This window comes from Oratosquilla oratoria, unplaced genomic scaffold (assembly GCF_046742065.1).
Source record: "Oratosquilla oratoria isolate Oo_2021 unplaced genomic scaffold, ASM4674206v1 SCAFFOLD65, whole genome shotgun sequence".
NCBI classification, from domain to species: domain Eukaryota; kingdom Metazoa; phylum Arthropoda; class Malacostraca; order Stomatopoda; family Squillidae; genus Oratosquilla; species Oratosquilla oratoria.
The window spans coordinates 572,533-590,748 of record NW_027467729.1 but is presented as its reverse complement, the minus strand read 5'-3'; the positions used below and the strand labels follow the sequence as shown (position 1 = coordinate 590,748).

At 48.4% G+C, this 18,216-nt stretch overlaps 1 protein-coding gene across 1 annotated transcript; it reads left to right on the top strand.

Annotated features, from left to right (window-relative positions):
- The first annotated feature begins 12,370 nt into the window (after positions 1-12,370).
- Positions 12,371-13,790, top strand: LOC143023832 (uncharacterized). Its single transcript, XM_076182464.1, has 2 exons — positions 12,371-12,931; positions 13,329-13,790. The coding sequence occupies exons 1-2, from the start codon at positions 12,371-12,373 to the stop codon at positions 13,788-13,790; spliced, it is 1,023 nt and encodes a 340-aa protein (XP_076038579.1).
- Positions 13,791-18,216: the final 4,426 nt, after the last annotated feature.

Sequence of the window (18,216 nt, the reverse complement as noted above, 5' to 3'; positions counted from 1 at the left end):
AACCTCACTTATCCCGTCCCCGGTGTAGTCAGCTACGGTCAGCGGCCACGACGGCCACCCTATATACTACTTAGCTCGGTCTGGGGTCGGGCCGGGGTCCGTGCGCTCAGCCCAAAGATATTCAGATTCACCAGGTGTGGCGGACAAAGGGCCGTTTAGTTTTGATCTAATAAAAGCGCTCTACCCCCTGAGATCGGAGCTTGTGTGCATGTATTACCTCTAGAAATACCAGTTATCCATGTGGGTGGATAAGAGCCAATAAAACACAACTGATTTAATGAGCCATTCGAGGTTTCGCCTTAGATCGACCTGTACTTAGACATGCAGGGCTTAATATTTGAGACAAGCATATGATTACTGGAAGGATCAACCAGGTAACTTGGCGTTGACGCTAGATGCCTAGCTAGCTATCTTTGTAGGTGGACCGTCGGGTGAATGGATGGATGGATGGATCCGGTCGCTGGGGGTGGGGGGCATCTGGCCTCTCGCCCGAGACTACCCACCCCGTATACTATATACGCGAGATGTCAGAGTTGCAGATGTCGGGTCCCGGCCACCGTCTACCGCCAGTCGCCCAACATCACTTAGCCCGTCAGCGGAATGCTGCGCCACGGTCAGCGGCCGAGACGAGGCACGTCGGACGAAAGAAGTGGCCACCACATTCCCGGCAACCGTCCACCGCCAGTCGCCCAACATCACTTAGCACGTCAGCGGGGTGCTCCGCCACGGTCAGTGGCCGAGACGGGGCATGTCAGCCGAAAGAAGTGGCCACTCCATTCCCAGCCACCGTCCACCGCCAGTCGCCCAACATCACTTTGCCCGTCCGCGGGATTGTCTGCCACGGTCAGCGGGAACGATGGCCACCCTTTATACGACTTAGCCACAATTCAATTAATAAAACCACTCTTCCCCCAGAGGTCGGAGCTTACGTGCATGTATTAGCTCCAGAATTACCATTTATCCAGGTGGGTGGATAAGATCCAATGAACCACAACTGATTTAATAAGCCATTCGAGGTTTCACCTTAGATTGGCCTGTACTTAGACATGCATGGCTTAATCATTGAGACAAGCATATGACTACTGGCAGGATCAACCAGGTAGCTTGGCGTTGACGTAAGATGGCCACCTAGCTATCTGTGTAGGTGGACCGTAGGGTGGATGGATGGATGGATGGATCCGGTCGCTGGGGGTAGGGGGCATCCATGGTCTCGGCCGAGACTACCCACCTCGTATACTATATACGCGAGATGCCAGAGTTGCGGATGTCGGATCCCGGCCACCGTCGACCGCCAGTCGCCCAACATCACCTAGCCCGTCCGCGGAATGCTGCGCCACGGTCATCGGCCGTGACGTGGCATGTCGGCCGAAAGAAGTGGCCACCCCATTCCCGGACACCTTCCACCGCCAGTCGCCCAACATCACTTAGCCCGTCCGCGAGATGCTCCGTCACGGTCAGCGACCGAGATTGCACGTCGGCCGAAAGAAGTGTCCACCCTATTCCCGCCAACCATCCACCACCAGTCGACCAACATCACTTACCACGTCCGCGGGGTGGTCTGCCACGGTCAGCAGATAGGACGACCACCCAGTATACGACTTAGCCACAACTGATTTAATAAAAGCGCTCTTCCCCCAGAGGTCTGAGCTGCATGCATGTATTAGCTCTAGAATTACCAGTTAACCAGGTGGGTGGATAAGATCCAATGAACCACAACAGATCTAATGAGCCATTCGAGGTTTCGCCTTAAATAGGCCTTTCTTAGACATGCATGGCTTAATATTTGAGACAAGCATATGACTACTAGGAGGATCAACCAGGTAGCTTGCCGTTGACGCAAGATAGCTGGCTAGCTATCTGTGTAGATGGACCGTCGGGTGAATGGATAGATAAATAGATCCGGTCGCTGAGAGTGAGGGGCATCTTGCCTCTCGGCCGAGACTACCTACCCCGTATACTATTTACGCGAGATGTCAGAGTTGCAGATGTCGGGTCCCGGCCACCATCTACCGCCAGTCGCCCAACATCACTCAGCCCGTCTGCGGGGTGCTCCACCACAGTCAGCGGCCGGGACGAGGCATGTCGCCCGAAAGAAGTGGCCACCCTATTCCAGGTCATCGTCCACCGCCAGTCGCCCAATATCACTTAGCCCGTCCGCGGTGTGCTCCGTCACGGTCAGCCGCCGAGTCGGGGCATTTCAGCCGAAAGAAGTGGCCACCCCATTTCCGGTCAGCGTCCACCGCCAGTCACCCAACATCACTTAGCCCGTCCATGGTGTGGTCTTCCACGGTCAGCGGCCAGGACGGCCACCCTCTATACTACTTAGAAATAACTGATTTAATAAAAGCGCTTTTCCCACTGAGGTCGGAGCTTGTGTGCATGAATTAGCTCTAGAATGACCTGTTATCCAGGTGGGTGGATAAGATCCAATTAACCACAACTTATTGAATGAGGCATTCGAGGTTTTGCCTTAGATCGGCCTGTACTTAGACATGCATGGCTTAATGTTTGAGACAAACATATCACTACTGACACGATCAACCAGGTAGCTTGGCGTTGACGCTAGATAGCTAGCTAGCTATCTATAGGTGGACCGTCGGGTGGATGGGTGGGTGGATGGATCCGGTCACTGGGGGTGGGGGGAATCTGGCCTTTCGGCCGAGACTACCCACCCCCTTTACTATATACGCGAGATGCCAGAATTGCGGATGTCGGGTCTCGTACACCGTCGACCACCAGTCGCCCAACATCACTTAGCCCGTCCGCGGAGTACTCCGCCATTGTCAGCGGCCGGGACGAGACACGTCGGCTGAAAGAAGTAGCCACCCCATTCCCTGCCACCTTCCACCGCCAATGCCCAAACATCATTTAGCCCGTCCGCGGGGTGCTCCGCTACGGTCAGCGGCCGGGACGAGACATGTCGGTTGAAAGAAGTGGCCACCCCATTCCCAGCCACCGTCCACCGCTAGTAGCCCAACGTCACTTAGCCCGTCCGTGGGGTGCTCCGCCGCGGTCAGTTGCCGGGACGGGGCACGTCCACCGAAAAATGTGGCCACCCCATTCCCGGCCACCATCCACCGCCAGTCACCCAACATTACTTAGCCTGTCCGCGGGATGGTTTCCCACGGTCAGCGGCCAGGATGGCCAGCCTGTATACTACCTGTATACTACTTAGCCATTACTGATTTAATAAAAGCTCTCTTCCCCTTGAGGTCGGAGCATGTGTGCATGCATTAGCTCTAGAATTACCAGTTATCCAGGTGGGTGGATAAGATCTAATGAACCACAACTGATTTAATGAGCCATTTGTGGTTTCGCCTTAGATCGGCTTGTACTTATACATGCATGGGTTAACCTTTGAGACAAACATATGACTTCTGGCAGGATCAAACAAGTAGTTTGGCGTTGACGCTAGATAACTAGATAGCTCTCTGTATAGGTGGACCGTAGAATGGATGGATGGATGAATGGATGGATCCGGTCGCTCGGGGTAGGGGGCATCTGGCCTCTCGGCCGAGACTACTCACCTCGTCTACTATATACGCGAGATGACAGAGTTGCGCATGTCTGGTCTCGGCCACCGTCGACCGCCAGTCGCCGAACATCACTTAGCCCGTCCATGGGATGCTCCGCCACGGTCAGCGGACGGGACGGGGCATATCGGCCGAAAGAAGTGGCCATCCCATTCCCTGCCACCGTGCACCGCCAGTCGCCCAACATCACTTATCCCGTCCGTAAGCTGCTTCACCACTGTCAGCGGCCGGGACGGAGCACGTCGGACAAAAGAAGGGGCCAAAAAGGGCCGTTTGTTTTTTTATTTAATAAGATGGATGGATGGATGGATGGATGGATGCGGTCGCTGGGGTGGTGGGCATCTGGCCTCTCGGCCGAGACTACCCACCTCCCATACTATATACGCTAGATGCCAGAGTTGCGGAAGTCGGGTCCCGGCCAACGTCGACCACCAGTCGCCAAACATCACTTAACCCGTCCGCGAGGTGCTTGACCACGGTCAGTGGCAGTGACGGGGCACGACATCCGATAAGAAGTGTCCATCTCATTCCTGCCCACCGTCCACCGCTGGTGGCCCAACATCACTTAGCACGTCCGCGGTGTAGTCAGTCACGGTCAGCGGCCAAGACGGTCACCCTGTATACTACCTAGCTCGCTCTGTGGCTAGGCCAGGGTCCGTGCGCTTAGTCCAAAAATATTCAGATTCACCAGGTGTGTCGGACAAAGGGCCGTTTGGTTTTGATCTAATAAAAGCGCTGTACCCCCTGAGGTCGGAGCTTGTGTGCATGTATTAGTTGTAGAATTAACAGTTATCCAGGTGGGTGGATATGTTCCAATGATCCACAGCTGATTTAATAAGCCATTCGAGGTTTCACCTTCTATCGGTTTGTACTTAGACACGCATGGCTTAATCTTTGAGACAAGCATATGACTACTGGCAGGATTAACCAGGTAGCTTGGCGTTGACGCTAGATAGGTAGCTAGCTATCTGTGTAGGTGAACCGTCGGGTAGATGGATGGATGGATGGATCGAATTGCTAGGGGTGGGGGGCATCCGGCCTCTCGGTCGAGACTACCCACACCGTATACTATATACGCGAGATGCCAGAGTTGCGGATGTCGGGTCCCGGCCACCATCGACCGCCAGTCGCCGAACATCACTTAGCCCGTCAGCGGGGTGCTCCGCCACGGTCAGCGGCCAGGACCGGGCACGTCAACCGAAAAAAGTGGCCACCCTATTCCAGGCCACCGTCCACCTCCAGTCGCCCAACCCCACTTAGCCCGTCCGCGGGGTGCTCCGTCACGGTCAACGGCCGGATTGGGGCATGTCGGCCGAAAGAAGTGGCCACCCCATTCCCGGCCAACGTCCACCGCTAGTCGCCCAACATCACTTAGCCCGTCCGCGGGGTGGTCTGCCACGGTCAGCGGCCAAGACGGCCACCCCATATACTACTCAGCCACAATTAATTTAATTAAAGCGCTCTTCCCCTTGAGGTCGGAGCTTGTGTGCATGTATTAGCTATACAATTACCAATTATCCAGGTGGGTGAATAAGATCCAATGAACCACAACTGATTTAATGAATCATTCGTGGTTTCGCCTTAGATCGGCCACTACTTAGACATGCATGGCTTAACCTTTAAGACAAACATATAACTTCTAGCAGGATCAAACAGGTAGCTTGGCGTTGACGCTGGATATCTCCCTAGCTATGTGTGTAGGTAGACCGTTTGGTGGATGGATGGATAGATCCGGTCGCTAGGTGTGGGGGGCATCCGGCCTCTCGGCCGAGACTACCCACCCCGTATACCATATACGCGAAATGCCAGAATTGCGAATGTCGGGTCCCGGCCACCGTCGACCGACAGTAACCGAACATCACTTAGCCCTTCCACGGGGTGCTCCGCCACGGTCAGCGGACAGGACGGGGCATATCGGCCGAAAGAAGTGCCCACCCCATTCCCGGCCAGCGGGACAAAGGGCAGTTTGGTTGTGATCTAATAAAATCGCGCTACTTCCTGAGATCAGAACTTTTGTGCATGTATTAGCTCTACAAATACTAGTTATCTAAGTGGGTGGATAAGATTCAATGAACCACAACAGATATAATGAGCCATTCGAGGTTTCGCCTTAGATCGGCCTGTACTTAGACATGCATGGCTTAACCTTTAAGACAAACAACTTCTTGAAGGATCAAACAGGTAGCTTGGCTTAGACCATTGGGTGGGTGGATGGATGGATGGATCCAGTCGCTAGGGGTAGGGGGGCATACGGGATCTCCGCCGAGACTACCCTCCCCGTATACCATATACGCGAGATGCCAGAGTTGCGAATGTCGGGTCCCGGCCACCATCGACCGCCAGTCGCCGAACATCACTTAGCCCTTCCACGGGGTGCTCCGCCAAGGTCAGCGGACGGGACGGGGCATATCGGCCGAAAGTAGTGGCCACCCCATTCCCGGCAACCGTCCACCATCAGTCGTCCAACGTCACTTAGCCCGTCCGTGAGGTGCTCCACCGCTGGGGTGGTGGGCATCTGGCCTCTCGGCCGAGACTACCCACCTCCTATACTATATACGCTAGATGCCAGAGTTGCGGAAGTCGGGTCCCGACCAACGTCGACCGCCAGTCGCCGAACATCACTTAACCCGTCCGCGAGGTGCTTGACCACGGTCAGTGGCAGTGACGGGGCACGAAAGCCGAAAGAAGTGACGACCCCATTCCTGGCCACCGTCCACCGCTGGTGGCCCAACATCACTTAGCCTGTCCGCGGGGTAGTCAGTCACGGTCAGCGGCCAAGACGGTCACCCTGTATACTAGCCAAAAATATTCAGATTCACCAGGTGTGTCGGACAAAGGGACGTTTGGTTTTGATTTAATAAAAGCGCTATACCCCCTGAGGTCGGAGCTTGTTTGCATGTATTAGTTGTAGAATTACCAGTTATCCAGGTGGGTGGATATGGTCCAATGAACCACAACTGATTTAATAAGCCATTCGAGGTTTCGCCTTCGATCGGTTTGTACTTAGACACGCATGGCTTAATCTTTGAGACAAGCATATGACAACTGGCAGGATCAACCAGGTAGCTTGGCGTTGACGCTAGATAGGTAGCTAGCTATATGTGTAGGTGAACCGTCGGGTAGATGGATGGATGGATGGATCGAATTGCTAGGGGTGGGGGCCATCCGGTCTCTCGGCCGAGACTACCCACCCTGTATACTATATACGCGAGATGCCAGAGTTGCGGATGTCAGGTCCCGGCCACCATCGACCGCCAGTCGCCGAACATCACTTAGCCCGTCCGCAGGGTGTTCCGTCACGGTCAGCGGCCGAGACCGGGCACGTCAACCGAAAGAAGTGGCCACCCCATTCCCGGCCACCGTCCACCTCCAGTCGCCCAACCCCACTTAGCCCGTCCGCAGGGTGCTCCGTCACGGCCAGCGGACGGGACGGTGCACGTCGGCCGAAAGACGTGGCCACCCCATTCCCGGCCAACGTCCACCGCCAGTAGCCCAACATCACTTAGCCCGTCCTCGGGGTGGTCTGCCACGGTCAGCGGCCAGGACGGCCACCCTTTATTCTACTTAGCCATAACTGATTTGATTAAAGCGCTCTTCTCGCAGAGGTCGGAGCTTGTGTGCATGTATTAGCTATACAATTACCAAATATCTAGGTGGGTGGATATGATCCAATGAACCACAACTGTTTTAACCCGTGGATTCACGATTTTTTTCCAGCAAATATGCACCGTGGGGTCAATTTGACCCCAACCTCTTTTGTAAAGTATTTTAGCATATTAAAGGCAAATCAAATATTTCTAGTGTTAGTATATATATTTTATACCCGGTATATAAAGAGAGACATCACTTCTTGATACCATAAAGGCAAAACAAATAATATATAATGAACCAATGTACAAACATACGTGCTTCAAAGTAAACTCAATAGATATTGAAAGAAAATATTTCTTCTAATATCACATCAAAATAAAGTTATAACTAGTGAACAGGAATCAACATATATATTCAACACCTCCCTTGGTTGCATTGTAGTAGAGGATAGTTTCTGGTTTTCTCTTGATGGATTCATCCAATTTGTTTGATGTATGCTGACTTGATAGGAGTACAACATTCTTGTTCTTTTTTGCTTTGTAAGAAACTATCTGTATTCCATCTTCTGAATATGCAAAAACACTTTCGTGCATTTTTTTCTGTTTTACTTCACGTAATTCTTTAGGAACTTCTCTTCTGTTGTTGCGAATAGTCCCAACTAACGACATTTGCTTCTGTGGAAGTTCACGTTCCAACTTCAGGCTGGTAAAAAAGTTGTCACACATCATATTTCTCCCAGAACTATACAAGTGACGGGTAAGAGAGAGTACCACATGCATTCCTAATTCTTCAGTTCTCGACTCATCTTTGCCAGTGTACATTTGTATATTTGATAAATAGTAGCTTTTTGCATCTGTGAGTAACCAAAATTTCAATCCATACTTCGCAGGCTTTGAAGGCATGTATTGTATAAATCTACAACGCCCCCTGTACGGATAGAGTTCCTCGTCAACAGTAACACATTCAGTATGTGCGTAACAACGCTGTGAGTTCTGAACGAATCCATCAAACAATAAACGAACATCGGCGAGTTTGTCCCTTGCTAACCTGGTATTAAAAGTTGTAGGATCGTCAAATCGCAACGCTCGTCGTATGTCCTCGAATCTTTTCACTGACATGGTCTTTGAAAATATTGGAGGGCCAAATTCGGGGCTCCATAATTGCCTTACAGCTTGGTTTTTACTGCGATAGACGCCACGAAGAATGTAGCTCATTTTCTGTGATGAGTTTCCAATCTTGACATTTGTTGCGTGTTTGACATTATCTGACAGTTCTTTCTGAATGAAGAATTTTCTCAGCTATAAATTAAAAGTTTTCACTTTTACATATTATATTCACTGTAAAATGCCTGTAAAAATGGTACATATTTAATTTGATAACTGTAATACAGAGGGTGATTTATGCAGATTTAATTTAACGTTACATTGATATGGGTCATTTTGACCCCAGTTGTGCAGGAATAGTGTAACTATTAAATTGGAGACTATTATGATCTATTTTTGAAAATTACTGAACCTAGAACATAACTTTCAATTATTTGGGAAAAGTCACAAAGCCATGTTCATATATATCACTTGAAACTAAAGTATCTTAAGTTTAAAATTCGCTTGGGGTCAGTTTGACCCCACCGTGCATCCACGGGTTAATGAACCATTCGTGGTTTCGCCTAAGATCGGCCTGTACTTAGACATGCATGGGTTAATCTTTGAGACAAACATATGACTTCTGGCAGGATCAAACAGGTAGCTTGGCGTTGACGCTAGATAGATAGCTAGCTATGGATGGATCGGATCGCTAGGGGTGAGGACCATCCGGTCTCTCGGCCGAGACTACCCACCCCGTATACTATATACGCAAGATGCCAGAGTTGCGGATGTCGGGTCCCGGCCACCGTCGACCGCCAGTCACCGAACATCACTTAGCCCGTCCGCGGGGTGCTCCGCCACGGTCAGCGGCCAGGACCGGGCACGTCAACCGAAAAAAGTGGCCACCCCATTCCCGGCCACCGTCCACCGCCAGTCGCCCAACCCCACTTAGCCCGTCCGCGGGGTACTCCATCACGGTCAGCGGACGGGACGGGGCATGTCGGGCGAAAGAAGTGGCCACCCCATTCCCGGCCAACGTCCACAACCAGTCGCCCAACACCACTTAGCCCGTCCGAGGGGTGGTCTGCCACGGTCAGCGGCCAGGACGGCCACCCCTTATACTACTCAGCCGCAACTGATTTAATTAAAGCGCTCTTCTCGCAGAGGTCGGAGCTTGTGTGCATGTATTACCTCTACAATTACCAATTATCCAGGTGGGTGGATAAGATCCAATGAACCACAACTGATTTAATGAGCCATTCGTGGTTTTGCCTTAGATCGGCCTGTACTTAGACATGCATGGCTTAACCTTTGAGACAAACATATGACTTCTAGCAGGATCAAACAGGTAGCTTGGCGTTGACTCTAGATAGCTAGCTAGCTATGTTTGTAGATAGACCGTTTGGTGGATGGATGGATAGATCCGGTCGCTAGGTGTCGGGGGCATCTGGCCTCTCGGCCGAGACTACCCACCCCGTATACTATATACGCGAGATGCCAGATTTGCGGATGTCGGGTCCAAGCGGCCAAGACGGTCACCCTGTATACTACCTAGCTCGGTCTGTGGCTAGGCCAGGGTCCGTAAGCTCAGTCCAAAAAGATTCAGATTCACCAGGTGTGTCGGACAAAGGGCCGTTTGGTTTTGATCTAATAAAAGCGCTGTACCCCCTGAGGTCGGAGCTTGTGTGCATGTATTAGTTGTAGAATTACCAGTTATCCAGGTGGGTGGATATGTTCCAATGAACCACAGCTGATTTAATAAGTCATTCGAGGTTTCGCCTTCGATCGGTTTGTACCTAGACACGCATGGCTTAATCTTTGAGACAAGCATATGACTACTGGCAGGATCAACCAGGTAGCTTGGCGTTGACGCTAGATAGGTAGCTAGCTATCTGTGTAGGTGAACCGTCGGGTAGATGGATGGATGGATCGAATCGCTAGGGGTGGGGGCCATCCGGCCTCTCGGCCGAGACTACCCGCCCCGTATACTATACGTGAGATGCCAGAGTTTCGGATGTCGGGTCCCGGCCACCGTCGACCGCCAGTCGCCGAACATATACAGAAATGAGTACACAAAGACAACATATACAAACACAAAAAGGAACATAAGACTGGCGCCAGTTAACAAAAGACAAATAGAGCAATTCCTGGACGTTCGGGACATAATACTTAACATCTAAACACGACAAAATACAATACAAGACAACACAAATGGGAAACATCACAATAATACAAAAATTGAAAACATTACATTGGTATATAAATGGGAAACATCACAATGAAAATTCAGGTAATTACATGCATACAGAACATTACACAATGAGAGTTCAGGTAATTACAGGACTCCTTGACCTAAGGTCATAACAATGATGGGTAGCGAGACAAGGGAAAGTTCTTGCTGGGGGCCCAGGAGGTGGCCGGGTAAAGGTTGGGATAGGCACTTGAGTCTTCTTGAGCCTATCAACGTGTGCAATCTCGCTAAGGCCTGTAGAAGGGTAAAAAATCCTGAACTTGTTAGGATGTAGGCGTTCAGTCACCAAAAGGGGGCCCACAAACTTACAATTTAATTTTGACTGGCGATCAGGGATGCTTTTGAAAACATGATCACCCACACTGATGGTCACAGGTGTTGCACGAGCATGTTGTTGTTTCAACATGTCGACCTTTGAAACAACCAGTTTATCTCTAACAGAAGTATAAATGTCATGCAGCACGTAACTCTGTAGTTTACTATAGTCATCTACATTGTAGAGGGGAAGAGCAGGGCTGTCAAGCACATCATATGGGAGCCGTTTCTCAGATCCAAAAATAACATAATGAGGCGTTTTGCCCGTGGAAACATTAATCGTGCTATTGATACAAGCACTAACATGGGGAAGCCAATCCTCCCAAGACTCATGAAAATCACTAGCAAGGTGACGTAGGATCTCTAAAATTTTCCTGTTCGTCCTCTCCACAAGACCATTGGACGCTGGATGATAAGCAGTCACGAATGTCTGTTTGATACCATAACGTTCACAAATACCTGCCAAAACCTCGTTCTTAAATTCAGTCCCATTATCACTAAGGAGCACCGAAGGAGTGATGTATCGACACAACACATGGGAAACTAAAGCATGTGCTACAACTGGTGCAGACTTGTTACGTAAGGGAGCTAAGATCACAAAACGACTAAAATGATCCACACACACAAGGACATACACAGAGCCCTGCGTGCTACGAGGCAGTTGCAAAAGGTCTATAGCCACAGTCTGAAAAGGGCGAGAAGGAGTAGGGTACTCTAAGATGGGAGCAGTGCTCGTAGAACCTTTGTTCTGGGCACAAGAACTACACCGGGCTACATGAGAGTTAATGTCTAGTCGCATTTTAGGCCAAAAATACTTCTTCCGTGCCATAGCCAGAGTTTTGTCACGACCTGGGTGACCAGCCTGAGGGGCATCATGAGCAAGGGACAAAACAACGGGAACTAGAGACTCAGGGATCACTAGCTGTGCCACATCTTGCTCAAACACTTCCACATTACGAATGAGAACTTCGTCCTGCAGGGAAAATTGGTACAGAGGTACTGGTAAAGCTGGTAAGGTGGAATCATCACCAGACTCCAAAGCATAAATGACAGCAGACCAAACAGGGTCTTCACGCTGAGCTTTGACCAGATCCTGCAGGGAAAAGTTATGAATCACGGTAACAGCAGCGGGGGGGTAAATTCCGACTGTCACCTCCAAGAGGGGCCCCCTGGGTAACGCTAACGACAGCGGTGGACTGCGACAGGCCTAGCAAGCCGGCAGTTATCTATACTTTGCTCGAGAAACTCACGCTACGCCTCGGAATCAGGTAGACCAAACGGAGACGACTAGGACCGATAATGGACATGTGCTCGGAAAAACTCTTCTGCTGGGAACTATAAACTGTGCAACCCTGAAGGATAAGGAGGAGGAGGTTGTTGAGATGATGAAAAGGAGGAAACTTGATGTACTGGGTCTGGCAGAGACTAGAATTAGAGGAGAAGGTAGGAAGATTGTACATGGCGATTACACTCTTGTATGGAAAGGAAAGGATGATGCTCGACATGGAGTGGGAATACTTGTTAGCCCAGACCTTGCTAAAGGTATAGAGAGAATTCACTATATAAGTGAAAGAATAATAGGATGCGTATTAAGGATGAGGGAAGAGAAAATAGGGGTTATACAAATATACGCACCGCAGAGTGGAAGAACAACAGAAGAAAAAGAACACTTCTACGAGATGCTACAGGCTGCTATTGATCTCTTTAATGAAAGATTGAAAATATTTGTAATAGGAGATTGGAATGGACACGTCGGAGTAGACAGGGTAGGATATGAGGATGTCATTGGAGTCTTTGGTGTAGGAGAGAGGGTTTTGGATTTTTGTACCCTGAATAATTTGAAAATAATGAACACCTTTTTTCAACACAGAGAGTCGCATAAGTGGACTTGGTATGGATGGAGCAATGATAGAGGGGAATACGTATGCAGATCAATGATAGATCTTATAGTCTGCAATGATAAGAGAAATATATCAAATGTAAAGAGCATTCCCTCGGAGTCAATGGATGCTGACCACAGGCTAGTGGTGGCCAAACTAACTTTCAAGAAATTAAGATCAAGGCCGCCCCCAAAAAGAAGAAGACTCAATCTGGTCAAGCTAAAAGAGGGTGAGATTAAGCAGAGGCTGAACGGAAAAATCGCAGATGAGGTGACAGTACAGAATGATCAAGCTGTTGAACATATGTGGAACTATCTTAAAGACAAGTTGACTAATATTGCAGAAGGGAAAAGAAAGAAACAGACCCCTTGGTGGACTGAAGAGGTGAGGGAAGCAGTGAAACAAAAGATGAAGACTTTTTGCACATGGATGAAAAGAAGAACAAGGGAAAACAGATTAATGTACGAAAGTGCAAAGAAAGAGGCTGAAAGGATAAAGAAAATAGCAAAGAGAAAATTTTGGGATCAACTAGGAGAACAGTTAGAAGATGATTTTACTACTGGAAGGAAATTACCTTATAGTTTAGCAAAAAGCTATCGTAAAGGAAGCAGGGAAACTTGTTCAACCATTAAAGATAGGGAGGGTAACATCCTGACAAACCCTGCTGATATAGACAATAGATGGAGAATGTGAGTTGCTGAATGTTAATGAGGACGAGGTGGCTGACCATTGGGAGATGGGAGAAGTGAGAAATGATGAAAGTTTGGAAATAACATCCAACGAGGTAAAGGCAGCAATTAAACGAATGAAGAATGGAAAATCTGCAGGATGCGATGGCTTGCCGGCGGAGATTTTTAAAGAAGCAGAAGAGACTTTGTTGCCATATTTAGTGTCTATGTTCAATGCAGCATATAAAACAGCAACAGTGCCCGCGGAATGGAGTAAAGCTCTGATATGTCCTATCTTTAAGAAAGGGGACCGGACAGTCTGTAGTAACTACAGAGAAATATCATTTTTGCCGCATATGGGAAAGGTATATGAAAGAATACTGGAGGCCAGATTAAGAATTGTATTGAAAAGAAGCTGGGTGAATGGCAATATGGTTTTCGACCAGGAAGAAGCACCACAGACTTGATATTTGCATTGAGGATGCTGGTTGAAAAGGCATGGGAATGGAATGTTGAGAAACATATGATCCTCCTGGATTTACAAAAGGCTTTTGATAGAGTGCCAAGAAGGAAACTATGGGGTGTGCTTGAGGATTTCCAGTATGAGGTACCTACCCATCTTGCAAATGCAGTAAAAGGACTTTATCGTACATCTGAAAGCGCAGTGATCTCCGAAAATGGAGCTAGAAATTGGTTTGGGATAGCAAGTGGAGTGAGACAGGGGAGTGTGTTGTCACCATTGCTTTTTATTGTGTACATGGACTATATAATGAAAGAAATAATTCAGATGGAGGATAACACGGTTACTTTTGCCTATGCTGATGATGTGGCACTTATAGCTGATGATCTAGAGACCTTACAGGAAGCTGTGGACAGATGGTCTGAGCAATTGACAGAAATGGGAATGGAGTTAAATGTCGGAAAATGTGAATACATGAACGTAAGCAGAATTTCGGGAGATGGAGGAGTTACAATAGATACCCAAGAAGTAAGAAAAATACACAACTTCAAATATCTGGGAGCTGATTTTAACAGCGGAGGGGATATATTTCGGAAATAAATGAAAGAATCAAGAAGTACAATATAGAGCTGCAGTCACTATACCAACTTCTTAAGGATCCTGCGATACCAAGGAAAGTGAAGAAAACTATCTATATAACTATATTAAGACCAGTAATGTGTTACGGATGTGAGACCTGGAAATTAACCAGTAGGACAAGGAGTAAAATACAGGCCGCAGAAATGAGAGCACTAAGGGTTATCTACAGATGTACAAGGGTGGACCGAATAAGGAATCAAGTTATAAGAGAAGCATGGGGGTTGAGAATGTACTGGACTATGTGGAGAAAGGACAGCTGAGATGGTACGGACATGTTATGCGGATGGAAGAGCAAAGATATCCAAAGAAGTACTACTTATGGAAACCAGAAGGAAGAAGACCTGTGGGACGCCCAAGAATGAGATGGAGAACAAATATCCTGCAGGCCCTGCACAAGAGGGGAACTTCACTGGAGGAGGTTGAGAGGGATAGAAAATACGAGGAACGTCAACAATGGAGAGACCTAACGAGACGTGGTAACTGACAGACCTATCGGGTCTAACAGGAGGAGGGTGAGGTGAGGTGAGGTGAGGTAACAGCAGCAACAGGGATATTCCGTGAAAGTGCATCAGCGACATGATTAGCTCGCCCGGGGACATGCTTTAGGGTTGGATTGAATTCCTCGATCGTGAGGAACCATCTGGCTAGGCGACCTGACAGATTCTTGCCCTGAAAAAGCTGAGTGACAGCAGTGTGGTCCGTGTAGACTGTAATAGGATATCCAAAAATGATATCACGGAAATGCTTTAAAGCCCACACCACTGCCAGGGCCTCTAAATGAGTAACAGAGTAACGGGACTCAGGCTTGTTAAGAATGCGACTAGCATATGCAATAACATGAGGTCTACATCCATCTACTTGTTGCATGAGTACAGCTCCAATACCTGTACCAGAAGCATCTGTACAAATAGTAAAGGGGATACTATAATCAGGGAAAGCCAACACAGGTGCTTCAGTAAGAGCAAGCTTCAAGGAATCAAAACTTTTCTGATGGACATCACGCCACTGGAAGGAAGAGTCCTTCTTGAGAAGGCGAGCGAGAGGGGAAGCAATTGAAGCAAAGTCTTTAATAAATGCACGATAGTATCCTGCAAGTCCAAGGAAGGAACGTACATTTTCAACCGACTTCGGTACAGGGAAGTCTCTGACTGCCTTGATCTTTTCACCAGTGGTATGGATACCATGCTTGTCTACAACATGACCTAGGAACTGGATACTAGCCTTGAAAAAGGAACACTTGGGTAAGTTGAGTTTCAACCCAGCTTCAGCAAAACGTTGCAAGACCATGGACAACTTAGAAAAGTGGCTTTCCACATCTTTGGAAACTAGAATCAAATCATCCAGGTAAACAAAAAGTCCATTCCCAATTAAGCCATGAAAAATGGAGTTAACTAAACGCTGGCAAGTCAAAGGAGCATTCCACAAACCCATGGGGCAACGAAGCCATTCATAGTGCCCACTGGGAGTCGGGAAGGCCGTGATCTTACTAGACTTCTCCTCCAGGGGTATCTGCCAAAAACCTGCTTTTAAATCTAAGGTGGTGAACACCGTATTACCATTGCCAATGGACTGAAGAAGCTCGCTTAAGATAGGCAGAGGATAATGATCAGGAAGAGTGACCTCATTGACTTTCCTGTAATCAACAACAGGACGAAAAGATCCATCTTTCTTAGACACCAGGAGAAGAGGCGAATTCCACTCGGAGTGGGACTCCTGTACAACACCTTCATTCAACAAATCGTCAACCAAGGACTGGGCTATAAGCCGACGAGAGTGAGGTAGCCTGTAAGAGGGGACGTAAATAGGACGAGTGCCTGGCTGAAGATCAATTCTATGAACCACACGATCCGTAACCCCTAACGGATCACCTGGTAAAGCCAAAGCCTGACGGTGGGTAACTAGCAGGCCAAGGAGACGAGGCGTCTCTTTAGGAAAATCAGTCTCGCCTACAAATGTGGCAAGCTCAGAAGGTAAGTGAGCAGGGTCACGTGTTGGAGGAGACTGTAGAACAGAAGCTACTATAATAGGGGAATCCTGGAAATCAGCAACGTGTACCACCTCAAAGGAGCCTAAGTGACTGTCAGGAGAGAGAGAGGAATAGGAGCACCCGTGACATTGCTTACCATCGCTGTGGTAACATGATCCTCACGAATAGTGGAGAGAGTTCCTTCTAGGGCAAGCCGACGAATACGAATAGAGTCAGGCAAAGAGAGAACGTCAGACCCAATCGGGGCACCTGAGACGCGCACTGAAACTCGAACAGAACTTGAAGGTGCAATAAGATGCTCTCCTACAACAGCAGCACAATGAGCAACAGGGGTAGAGCGCTTAAAAGCTGGGACAGGCACATGTGCAGACTGAGCAAGCATAGGAGAATCACAAACAGAAACTGGCCTATCCGAAGCAGAGATATCAAAATTACAGAAAGTCACTACACGGCGACTAGGAGAAATATCTATGCTATGAGCTGTAAGAGCATCAATACCCAAGAGACAATCACATTTAAGGGCAATGCCAGAGACAACAGCAAAAGTGACATTGAAGACTGTAGCATGCGAAGGAAACTGTAAGGGAAGACAAACATATCCAAGAACCACCAAGGGAGAACCTTGCACAGAATGCAAATTATTACAAAAGAGAGATAAAGGGAGATTATACAATTCCCGTAGAGCAAGGTAAGCCTTTCTACTTAACAGACTATATTCTGCACCAGTATCTACAGTGACTGAAAGAGGCGTATCCCTAGTAAGAAATTGAAAGGTAAGTAATTGAGAAGACTCAACAGCCACAAAGGGAATTATTTGAGACCGAACATTGCTGGTCAACTCTTTGGGTTGGGAAACACGCGCTGGGGAAAATGGGATTGACGAGGCTGGTGAGAAGTCTTATCCCTAAGTTTCAAAACCTTGAAACATTGATCAGTCGAATGTTTACATTGACCATGGATATGGCAATAACTGAGTCTACCTTGAGGTTCTACTCTGGAAAGGTCATGCGACAGATTAGAAGAAACAGTAGGTACACTCCTGCGAACAGGGGACAGTCTTGTCTTGTGTACCTGGCGCCTACGGCGGTAGCAAAAGTCGCTCGAATGACCAGACCTCTTACAAAAGGTACATAACAGGGGAGGTACATAACAGGGGAGGGACATGACCATGTTGATGAGCATTGCTAATACACAAGGAACTAGACTGTACTTCCCCCAGTTTACGAGAAAGTTGTGACGCAAAAGACAATAGAGTCTCATCAGGCTTATACATGAGAGAAGATGCTGCTCTTCTCTCAAAAGGCACCAAAAAAAGGATATAGAAGAGAAATTCAATTATAAGACGAAATCTATCTACAGAGATGTTACCATTCTCTACCCAATCTGACTGTGAAAGTGACTCTAAAGCTTCAACAGCAAGGATACTGGCCTGAGCTTGCGCCCATCTATAATCAAGAGTGCCCAGTCGGGATACGAGAGTATCGGCCAGTTTGAAGCACCAATGGAACGCACCACCACCAAGAGTATCTGAAAAAAGTTTAAGGAAGTTAGACCTAAAGGTGTCATAATTATAGTTCAGAAATTTAGGATCTAAACACGACGCCGAGAGTAACTCCGATGCTAGAGAATTTGGCACAATCTGGGACCTCACAAAGGAGATCTTTTCAGGCCCCGTCGAAACATTGGACTGGACAATGGCGTCCTCACATTGGCGGATAAAATCAGCCGCCCTATAATGAGGATCTTGACCAGAAAATTGCACCACCGACGGATTTTGATGGAGCAACGTCAACTTGTGGGCCATTGT